General features: G+C 42.7%; 1 protein-coding gene across 6 annotated transcripts in view; it reads right to left on the minus strand.

Annotated features, from left to right (window-relative positions):
- The window catches only part of ALCAM (activated leukocyte cell adhesion molecule), a 146816-nt gene that overhangs the window by 67632 nt on the left and 67268 nt on the right, over positions 1-11916 (minus strand). The window contains exons 1-2 of one of the 6 annotated variants that reach the window (XM_064143155.1): positions 8020-8055; positions 7892-7904 (exon numbers count right to left, since the gene is read on the minus strand). The exons of 3 other annotated variants lie outside the window; for them this stretch is intronic. In XM_064143155.1, coding sequence (XP_063999225.1) covers positions 7892-7904; positions 8020-8040 — 34 coding nt within the window. In that variant the 5' untranslated portion in view covers positions 8041-8055. 2 more of the 6 variants (XM_064143157.1, XM_064143153.1) reach the window with 2 other exon arrangements.

An 11916-nucleotide genomic window follows, 5' to 3' on the forward strand; every position in this document is an offset into this window, starting at 1 on the left:
TTCTCCCTAGTTTTAGGTGACAGAGCAAGAGAATGACTCCTACCTCACTCCAATCTCCTTTTGGGGAGTTTTGGAGAGCAGTGAGGTCTCCCCTCAGACTCTTCTTCTCCAGACTAAACCCCAGGTCCCTCAGATGCTCCTCACCAGACCTGTTCTCCAGATCCTTCACCAGCTTTCTTGCCCCTCTCTGGACATTGTCTAGCACCTCAATGTCCTTCTTGTAGCAAGTGGCCAAAACAAAAACCAGGATTTGAGGTGTGTCCTTTTCTGCAGGGCTGCTCTCAGTGTCATCACCCCCCAGCCTGAATCGATACCAAGGCTTGCCCCAGGCTGGGTGCAGGACCTCGCACTTGGCCCTACTGAACCTCAGGAGGTTCTTGTGAGACAGGCACTGGGGGCAGATCTTATTAATGTTTATGAACAAAGGAAGGGTGGGTGTCAAGAAGGGGCCAATCTCTTTCCAGCAATGTCCTGTGATAGGACAAGGAGTGGACACAAACTGGAACACAAGAAGTTCCACCTCAAGGTGAGGGAAAATGCCTTTGCTGTGAGGGTGCTGGAGCCCTGGAGCAGCCTGCCCAGACAGTTTGTGAAGTCTCCTTCTCTGAAGGCTTGCAAGGATAGAGCTGCCCAGATATGTGCCTCTGATAGCTGCCCTGGGTGATGCTGCCCTGTCAGGGGAGCTGCTCTCAATGTCCAGAGGTCATTTCCCACCCATGCCATCCTGTCACTTTGAAAACTGTGGTTACTGTAGGAGCTGACCTAAACTCACGGCAGTCCCAGCCTGGAGCTCACACTTAGGCTCATGCAGAAAGCCAAGCTACCTGCCTGTGCTTGATAACTTTTCCTACTCTGCAGTGCTCAAATACAGAGAAAAATGCCAGTGAGAAGCATGCATTGGTGTGCATGTTACCGGCTCATGTCCAGCTTCTCACCCATCAGCACCCTCTAGTCCTTTTCTGCAGGGCTGCTCACAATGTCCTCATCCCCCAGCCTGGATCCATATCAAGGCTTGAGCCAATCTAAGTGTAGGACCTGGCACCTGGCCTTATTGAACCTCACGAGGTTCTCCTTAGCCCACCTCGGCAGCCTGTCCAAGTCCCCCTGGATGGCAGCCTGTGCTTCACTTTGCCATCTGAATAATTCTTTCCTCAGAATTAGGTTTCACCTTCTTGACTTGAGCTTTATCTTTCACCAAACACAGAATGCAGTATTCCTCATCTCTATTCTTTAGAGGCTATGTTATCTTAAACAAGAGTTTACCTGCTCCCATGCTAACAGCTCCTTCTAAACAAGCAGACAAAATTATTTCCATTTATAACTTGTTTTGGTAGTTCAAATAAAACAGAACTAAAAAACTGCACATGGAAGAAGCTGTATAAAGGTGAATTAATGTGGGTTTTTTTTGAGGTCACTTCCAACCAATATTGTTCACAGTATCATCAGGGTTGGAAGAGACCTCACAGATCATCAAGTCCAACCCTTTACCACAGAGCTCAAGGCTAGACCATGGCACCAAGTGCCACGTCCAATCCTGCCTTGATTGTGTGATTCTGTAATTACTCCTAGCAGGAAAACACAAAAGAACTCTCCTCTAAAAAAAAAAAAGTAGAGCTTATTAGGCATTTTCCTGAATATTTTAGGCTGAGCATTACTTCTTTGAGAGTTGATTTTTTGCCTAAAGGAATTGTTCTTAATTATATAAGATACTTGATTTTTGCCTAAAGAAATAGTTTTTTAATTACAAGATTGAGCCATTCAGTTTTAAACCAAATGCACGTGTAAGCTTTCCCCCCCCTCCCTCCCAGCACTGACATCCCAGCTATAATTTTTCTGGAGGGATAACTTTAAAATGTGTATCTGGCACAATCTGAAGCCTGATTTTAAAGTAAAGTTACATTACAAATAATAAGCTCAACATTTCATGGATATATAAATGATATACTGCTAGATTTGGAATGATTTGAGTCCTGAAATCCATGGCATTAAGCATACTTTTCCTTCCCTGGTTATAAAATTTTGTATGCTTATTATCCTGGAAAAAAAAAGAAAACAAAAGATCGCAAAGACTTGAACATTTAATTTTTTGGACATATTTATGGGCTGGAAACCTAACAGCACTTCTAGGTATCCTGTAACTTGCTTTTACTACTGTTGAAAGCCTGCATTTGTGACTTTTCCTCACCTTGCCACCAGTCCAAACCAAGGAAAAGGGATTTAATTCAGCTAATTCACAGGACAAACAGCCTGGCAGGTGGAAATTCTGATTTATGATGAACTTTCTGCAATTCTGCAGAGTTCCACAGACAACTAAGCAAGGAAAAGGGAGGTTACTCTTCCCCTGTACTCAGCATTGGTCAGGCCATACCTTGAGTCCTGTGTCCAGTTCTGGGCTCCTCAATTCAAGAGAGATGTTGAGGTGCTGGAACGTGTCCAGAGAAGGGCAACAAAGCTGGTGAGGGGCCTGGAGCACAAACCCTGTGAGAAGAGGCTGAGGGAGATGGGGGTGTGCAGCCTGGAGAAGAGAAGGCTCAGGGATGACCTCATTGCTGTCTACAACTACCTGAAGGGAGGTTGTAGCCAGGTGGGGGTTGGCCTCTTCTGCCAGGCAACCAGCAACAGAACAAGGGGACACAGTCTCAAGTTGTGCTGGGGGAAGTATAGGCTGGATGTTAGGAGGAAGTTATTGCCAGAGAGAGTGATTGGCATTGGAATGGGCTGCCCAGGGAGGTGGTGGAGTCACTGTCCCTAGAGGTGTTCAAAAAAAGCCTGGATGAAGCACTTAGTGCCATGGTCTTGTTGATTGAATAGGGCTGGGTGCTAGGTTGGACTGGATCTCTTCCAACCTGATTGATTCTATGATTCTCTGTTAAATCTTTGATCTATTAGGATTTAGTATCTGCATTATTCTTTCAGCTACAAATTCCTGTAAGACATCACAGCAGGAAGAATAAAAAAATCAGGAGAGATTCAAACCAGATGAAGATGAAACTCTTCAAAACGTTAAGAAGCTGCTGCATGCACTCGATTGGAAACAAAATAAATCAGGGAATTTACAGTTAGAGCTTGTGGAAAGAGAAAGTGGGTTCAATGTAGGGCACATATGTATCTACACACCTGGTTACATCCAATCATCATATAAATACAAACTGATTTCACTGGAGAATTTCCTTTCCTATCTCACACTCACATATTATTGAAGCAACAAAAAAAAAACAAGTTCAGTGAACTCACTACACCTTCTAGAGATTGTAGCCTTCAACTTCCTCCTCTTTAAAATGCATAAAGAGAAGATGAAATGAACCTGTTGTGGCTTGGGATCTGCTCTCGGTTGCAGCTGCCTGCATGCATCACTGAAATTTAAGTTTCCTTCTGGATCTATAGCAGAGTAACTGATTCTACAGTCTCAATATCATCATGGAATCAAAGAATTGTTTTGGTTGGAAAAGACTCCAAGAACAAGTCCAACCATCAACCTAATACCACCATGGTATTAAACCATGCCCCAGAGTGCCATGGCCTCACGTTCCTATAACGCCTCCAGGTACCCTGCCTCCACCATCTCCCTGGGTTGCCTGCTCCAATGCCTGACCACTTGTTCAGTGAAGAACCTTCTCTTAATTGTGGCTGTTTGAGCTAGACTTCTGGCTCAGACACAAACACATTTGCAACAGTGGAAGCTCTGAATGGAGAGGTGAACACTCTAGGGATAGGCCATACAATGGCAACGATGGGTAAGTTAATGTAATGTCATTGGAGCATCAAGAGCTTTACGTTCGGACGCACAGCTTGTACCTTCCCCTTGCTGCTTCTGCTGAGCCCACTGCTACCTTCCCCTGCCACTGTTTTGGCTGCTGCTGCTTCACCCCTTCCCCAGCTTCATTAAGGTTATTATATTTCTATAGTAGTTTATTCTCCTTACACTGTTATATTTAGCTTAAACTGTAAGAAATACAATTGCATTTTTCCTGACTTTCCAAAAACCTGTGTTGTAGTGAGCTTACACTACCAGGGTCAGGATCCACCCTAACCCAGGACACTAATAGCCAACCTAAACTGGCCCTGGCACAATTTCAGGCCATTTCCTCTCATTGTAGCACCTGATAATATGGAGAAGAGACCAACCCCCACCTCGCTCCAACTTCCTTTTGAGGAGTTGTAGAGAGCAGTGAGATCTCCCCTCAGCCTCTTCTTCTCCAGACTAAACAACCTCACTTCCTTCAGCTGCTCCTCACCAGACCTATTCTCCAGACCCTTCACCAGCTCTGTTGCCCCATTCTGGAAACACTACAGCACCTTAATGTCCTTCTTGGCATGATGGATCCCCAAGCTACGCCAGGGGAGATTTAGGCTCGAGGTGAAGTCCAAACACCAACTATTTTACAAGAAGAAGTGTAGGTAAACCAAGACATACAACCAGTTCTCATGTACAGTGAGACTATCAGTGGAATTAAAATGAAACCCTCAATTGATGGCGAAAACTAAACTCACAAAACTGCAAATAGTGAGCATTTTATAGTAAGAAATACAGGTGAACCAAGAGACACAAACAATTCCAATTCACAGGTAAAGTGTTTGTAAAATAGGGTTGAAATTCACTGAGAGAACTCTTCCTCCACATGACTATTTGCTTACATTTCCCAAGAACATGCATATCTAATTCAAGTGTCCAAATTAGAACATGAAAGATGGACAGCAGTTTTTTTCCTCATCCAACATTTTCACCAGGTGTACACAGTCCACTTAAAACCAAAGATGAATAATGAATGACTATTTATCTACAGACTGTGAAGCACTGGAAGAAGATTGTCTTCAGGGATGGTATAGCACAGGTCCAAAAATGACCTCTGAAACAGACTGCTCATAAAATATGTCTACCTAAATTTGTACCATAAATAACTTATAGAATCATAGCATTCATTTGGTTGGAAAAGTCAAGATTACCAAATCCAGCTGTCAACCTAAGACTACCATGGCCACTGAATCATGTCCAAAAGTTCCATGTCCACACATTCCTTTAACAACAGTGACTCTATCACCTCCCCTAGGCAGCCTGTACCAAAACCTAACCGTGATTTCAGGTAAAATATGTTTCCTAGTATCAATCAGTTCTGTGATTCTGGGACTTGATTACAGCACACATGCTCCTTTTTCTGATCTGCAATCCCACTGTAGGGATAGATACTACAGGAGTAGCTGTGACTTAATCCACCTTCTAACTGGCAGTGTGAAATTAACCTCTTGCCAATGCGCAGTTAGCACAAAAAAATCCCCAATTCCCAGAAAAGAAGAATCTGAAATTGTTCTGATAGTGACAATTCTGCAAGGATTTTCTGGAGGTTTAGGACATATCACCATCTGCAGAATAAATAAACTGGAAAAAAACAAAGCCAAACAAAACAATAAGCATTTTTTCAAGTGATTTTTAAAGTCATTCTATGTGTATTGTAAGTTGAAATATGAATCTAAAAACTGTGTTTGAGATTTTTAACCTCTAGCCTTAATTGCAGACAATAAAAGCAGAAATTATTCTAATTTGGCACCCAACTGTGAAAACAAAAAGCTGCTTTCTGTTACAGAAAAGGAAAAAAAACCCAAACCAACCCAGATTCTGCTCTCACCTCAGTTTTTTCAGGAAACATGAGCTTCTGAGAAGGAGTTTTAAACTGATGTTTGGGAAGTGCCACCTGGAGGCACGGCTACTTAGAAAATTAAGCCCATAATACAATATATTACAAAGTGCAATTCCAGGTCTCCTGGGGATTAACCTCATCTTCTAAACACAATTTATTCTGACGAGGCTGCCCATCAGAAATCTCAGAAAGCAAGATTTTATACCTTCCAGCAAGATTTCACTGCAGCACATCGAATCATAGGACTGTTTCAGCTGGAAAAGATCTCTAAAGATCACCGAGTCCAACCATCAACCTAACACCACCACGGCTGTTAAACCACATCTAAAAGTGCCATGTCCATACATTTCCCAAACACCTTCAGGGATGGTGACTCCACCACCTCCGTGGGCAGCTTGTTGCAATGCCTGACCACTCCTGCAGTGAAGAAAGTTTTCCTAACAGCTAACTTAAACTGCCCCTGGCACAATTTCAGGCCATTTCTTCCCATTCTAGCACTTGGTATTAAGGAGAAGAGACCAATCCCCACCTCACTACAGCTCCCTGAAAGGAGGTTGTAGAGAGCAATGAGGTCTCCCCTTACTCGCTTCTCAAGACTAAACAACCCTAGTTCCTTCAGCTGTTCCTTCCTGTTCTCTAGACCCCTAACCAGTTTTCTTGCCCTTCTCTAGACACACTCCAGCACCTCAACATCCTTCTTGGAGTGATGGGCCCAAAACTAAATTTGGTATTCAAGATGTGGCCTCACCAGTACAGAGTCCAGGGCATGATTACTTTCCATCGATCAGTTCTTCTAGCAACTTACTGCTATTCCATTGACACATAAAATCACCCTGTGCAAACATCAGAACTACTTCTTTTAAGTTGCTTTATATTTTCGGTCAGGAAAAAAATTTATGTGACAGCAAAAAAAACTCAGGCAGCAGAGTAAGCATTAAAACATGCATATAATCTACTGGATTTTATAGAGATGTCAGCATATTTTTTATCTGTCGCTAAAGATTTGCAATCTTTCATACTGCTCAGATAAAAGATGCTACCTTTTTTTTCCCTCTGCATCTTGGCTTTGTTAGGAACTTCTATTGCGGTGGCACGAAGCAAGCTAAAAGCTCATCCTCCACCCTGCCAGGTGCTACATGCCTCTGGGTGGCAGTCAGGCAAAACAGACAGTAAAACACAATATATAGCTACTTAATGCTTCTTTAGGTCTGGCTCATACAAATGACACTTCCCTGTAAGGTGTCTTGTTAGCAAACTCCCAAGGATTCTATCACCAAGGGCTGCTGAAAAACAAAGTACTGGGAAGGGATGCCCAGTCTGCATCCTTTGGTGATTCAAGAGAATGCCCAGTGATGCACTCTTTTGCTCTACAGGTCTCAACATTTACTGCTGGTATCTACAGTATAGAATCATAGAATCAACCAGGTTGGAAGAGACCTCCAAGATCATCTAGTCCAACCTAGCACCCAGCCCTAACCAATCAACTAGAGCATGGCACTAAGTGCCTCATCCAGTAATCCACACTCCTCTCAACTTGCAATGAGAAATATGTGAAAAGGGGAAGCACAGGTGGGTAAAGCTGTTCCTAGACATAACTACATAACTATTATTTTTCAACAGAGAACAGTAAGTAGAACTACAAAACAGTAAGACTTAATAAGCTATAGATACATTTTAATTCAGTTAATGACCAACAAAGAACATCTATAAATCAGATTCTTTCTCAAAAATTCAAATCAGAGGCTGTAATTCTGGACAAACATGACAGCACAATCATTAACATTAAATTTAGAGAGCCAGTACTGCTTTTCAGGTGATCAAAGTGACACATAATGGAGAAATTTGATTTCCTGAAGTCAGCCTTCAATCACACTCTGAAAAGATACCATCTCAGCACAGAATCATAGAATCGCTTCAGTTGGAAAAGATATCCAAGATCATCGAATCCAAACATCAACTTGACATCATCATGGCCATTAAACCATGGCCCAGAGTGCCACACCAGCTTAAAAACTGCTAGGGACATCTCAAGGTTAAGCACAACCAACTTCATAGCTGCTTATAATTATTATGTCTCTACACAACCTTACATTCCCCAAAAGTCTGTTGTCATGGATAAGTGGAACTCTGCATAAAAATCCTGTATTAACTACATTAAAATTGTAACTAACATCTTTAGAGACAGAAAAAGAAAACAACCCAAAACCCATCTCAACTTAGTAAATTCAAAACTGCAAGTTGCCAAAGAATTTACTTACTCTGAAGATATCTCTGGTTCCCAGCAGGGCAGAAAACAAAACACTTCCATGTATTTAGAAATGACATTTCCTGATTCAAAATTTTTGCTCAAGGGTTATTTAAAAGACATTTAAAACATAGTTCTAACCTCACCGGTGGATTTCCTCATCTCACATCAGGAATTCAGGCCTCTTATCATCACACCAAGCAGAGCCAGCTGGAGAGCACAAGCCCTTCGGTGTCTGTCAGGCAGACACATGTGCTGCACATTAAGAGCATATTCCTCAGCTTTTGAAAGGTGTCATCAGGCAGCTCCCCACCCACTGCAAGATCCACAAGACAAAATGTTGATAGCTACAATCTCATAGGTCCATCACTGAGCTCTTTTTTTCCCTGCCTGGTTGCTGGAAATCATAGAGGGCCAAGTGTCTGCTCAGAATAAAAGTTCAGGATATAACTTAGCCTGCATGTCCCCTGCTAAAAACTAGCCTGAACTGAGCTCCTGTCCTTCTGGAAGGAACATGGCAGGACAAAACAGGGAACAAAAACTTCACAAGTGATTCATTACAGACCAAACCCAGGTGTTTTTTATTTTAACTAATGTGTCCACCCACATCTCACTTCACTCCAAAATGTACTCCTACATAGATAATCTGTATAACATTTTATTATAGTTTTTGTTTGCTGTTAAGCATGCCTGAAACCCTCCATGTATCACAGTATCATCAGGGTTGGACGAGACCTCACAGATCATCAAGTCCAACCCTTTACCACAGAGCTCAAGGCTAGACCATGGCACCAAGTGCCACGTCCAACCTTGCCTTGAAGTGCCCCAGGGACGGCGACTCCACCACCTCCCCGGGCAGCCCATTCCAGTGTCCAATGACTCTCTCAGTGAAGAACTTTCTCCTCACATGTCATACTAAACAGACTTTTAGTCTAAGGCCCATCACAAAAATTTAAAAGGAACCATAAAAGGAATTATTTCTTTACTCCACTTAGCTGTATTTGTTGCCATGTCTGCCTGGAGACCCATTAAAGCTCTCCTAGTTCTCCACCTGTTGCTTGCAAACCTAACACATTATCTTGTTTGGAGTAGGACAGAACGAATTCTGTTCAGCAAGATTACTTTTCAGCTCATTTTTTTCTCAGTAGCTGCACTTTCTGAAATTCACAGCATGATTTCACAAACAGTGGCTGCTCCTGGCAGTGCTAACGCTCCACATTTCTAGTCAGAGCTAGTGGTTGGGGTGCAGCTTAAGGGCGCTGAGAAATCTTGTGTACCACACTGTGTGTGCAGAGTTAAGAGGCTGCAGCTGTGGGGAGCTGCAAGTAGTTCAGGTGACCCTCAACTAATCAGCGTGGTGTTCCATTACAGTCCATCTCTGCCACGTTCAGTATTAAGCTGAGGGTTTTCTTCAGTGGGCAGTGTCTGAGGAGGACTCTAGCAATTCTGCCTTTGATTCCAATCCAGGAGTTTCTGAATCAAATTCCAGAATCCATCTCTGCATGCAGTCTAGAACTTCAGTCACTGGGTTAATTTTAGTTTTCATTTCCAAGTCACATGCCTCTCTCCCTTATTCCTCTTGAGGTTAATAGAGAGCATCCATCATTCATTTAGTGGCCAGCCCAGCCCTAACCCTTGACAAATGTGAAGTGAAAAGCTAGCTCTTGCCAAGAACAAAAGCAGCACTCCCAGTACTTTAAGTGTGCACCACTTAGAACGTTGTTTCAGTCTGAGTTTCTTTGGAAGAGGTGGGAATATAAAGAACTATGAGCAGAAAGTTATTCAAAGACACATCCTTAGCATTAGGCAGCTCTGGGTGGATGTGTAACCACCGTGCACCTGAAGGTGCTGCAGAAATGACAGAATTCACAGACTGGCACAATTGCAGGACATTTCTGCTCATGCTGTCACTGCACACTAGGGAGAAGAGACCAACCCTCCATCCTCACTCCAGCCTCCTTTCAGGGAATTATAGACAGTGATGAGGTCTTCCCTAAGCCTCTTCTGCAGACTAAACAACCCCAGTCTCCTCAGCTGCTCCTCAACAGACCTGTTCTCCAGACCTTTCATCAGCCTTGTTACCCTTCTGTGGACATGCTCCAGCACCCCAATGTCCTTCTTGAAGTGAGGAGCCCAAAACTGAACCCAGAATTCAAGGTGTAGCCTCACTAGTGCCCAGGACAGGGGCATAATCACTTCTGTGCTCCTGCTGGCCACACGATTGCTGATCTAGGCCAGGATGTTTTGTCTTTCTTGGCCAACTGAGAAGCTGCTGAAGCGTTTTGTAATTATTGTGAGACAGTAGAGAAGGTAAAATACTGCTTCTGTGTTAGAGTAGGGTCTGTCTAAAGCTTGTTGCCATCAATCAACTTCAGTGAGTGTTGGACCAGAGCCACACCTGAAAATTTAAGCAATTCAATTAAGGTTTTGTCAGGCTCAAAGTTTGCTCAAGAAGCAGCTGGCCATTAACTGAAAAGGACAGGATGTTCCTTTAAACTTAGAAGGTTCACCCTCCAGGACTAGAATCAACATTTTAAGTCCTTAATCTACAGTTAAGGTTAATGTGATTTAACAATTTCCTAACCAGCTAAGATGTGCTAGGTATTGATGAGAATGAAATCAGAACACAGCCTTGATGGACTGAAGGGTGAATCAACTTTTCATCTGAATAATGGCACACTAGGGAAAAAACAGTGGGGAGAAGTAGAATGATTTGTCTCCTGGAAAGTAAGGAAACATCTGAAACACCAACTCTTTGATGAGAACAAGTAACTACAGGAAAGACACTTGGAAAGAGAAGAATTACAACCAATCAAGACTGGAAGGCTTGAAGGGTGGTTCCATTAAGAAACTCGCTGTCAGATTAAGACCACAGGGAAGAAAGACCTTCTGAATGTCAGTTTTGTTAAAAGGATTATTTTAAGGGGAAAAAAAAAGGAAAAAAGAGACAAGAAAGAAATGTGACTTCAGATTATGAAAGAAGGCTTCTCTTCCCTTGAACTCCATACCTGATTGCTCAAATAGATGCTATTTGCACTTTAAGTAGCCAGCTCTCCAGATTTTATCAAAGATTCTTAGCAGGAAACTAGGATTGCCATCTTCTTGTTAGGAAGAATGACAGCAGTAGTGTAAGAGATGCTTGGATCGCCAGCATGAGCATGAAAATGCATGAGCAACAGCTGGGAGAGAACTTACACAATCATAGAATGTTAGGGGCTGGAAGGGACCTTCAGTGAGCATTGAGTCCACCCCCCCTCCAAAAGCAGGAAAGTACAGTCTGGATATTAGGAAGAAGTTCTTCACAGAGAGAGTGATTTTCCATTGGAATGGGCTGCCCGGGGAGGTGGCGGAGGCATTGTTCCTGGAGGTCTTCAAGAGAAGACTGGATGAGGCACTTAGTGCCATGGTCTAGTTGACTGGATAGGGCTGGGTGCTAGGTTGGCCTGGATGATCTTGGAAGTCTCTTCCAACCTGGTTGACTCTATGATTCTGTGATTACCTAGGTTGTCTGCTGAGGTAGTGATTAACTTTGCTGGGGAGCAAAGGAAGGCAGCCAAAAGATGAAGTCAAGAACTTAACACCTGATCAGGGAAGAAATCTCTCTCTAGCACATATGCAGGCAGGGCACAAGACAAGTGTGCATCAAAACCTGTCTCATTTCACTGGTGACATAACCTATCACCAGCCATAGCATCTATTAAGCTAAGAAATAAAACATCTTGTAATATGCTCTGCACCTAAACACATCTCCAAAATAATTATGAAGTGAAAAAGTCAACAACAATAAACGTTGCCAAAAGCAGCAGATACAAATATAGTATTGGCAAGAAAAAGATCAATAAAAAAGATGAGAAAGTAGAAGCAACTGAAGAACACGAGTTAGATGGAAAAAAAATTAACTGGATTGCATGATTCAGTATCAGAATTGAGAGGTTTCATGACGCAATGTTTCATGTTAGAAAATAAAACTGAACACTGAAGAAACCTAAAATTGAACACTGAAGAAGCCTAACCCCAGTTTCTTTTCATAGAAGCAAT

The sequence above is a fragment of the Pogoniulus pusillus genome, chromosome 5, assembly GCF_015220805.1.
Source record: "Pogoniulus pusillus isolate bPogPus1 chromosome 5, bPogPus1.pri, whole genome shotgun sequence".
NCBI classification, from domain to species: domain Eukaryota; kingdom Metazoa; phylum Chordata; class Aves; order Piciformes; family Lybiidae; genus Pogoniulus; species Pogoniulus pusillus.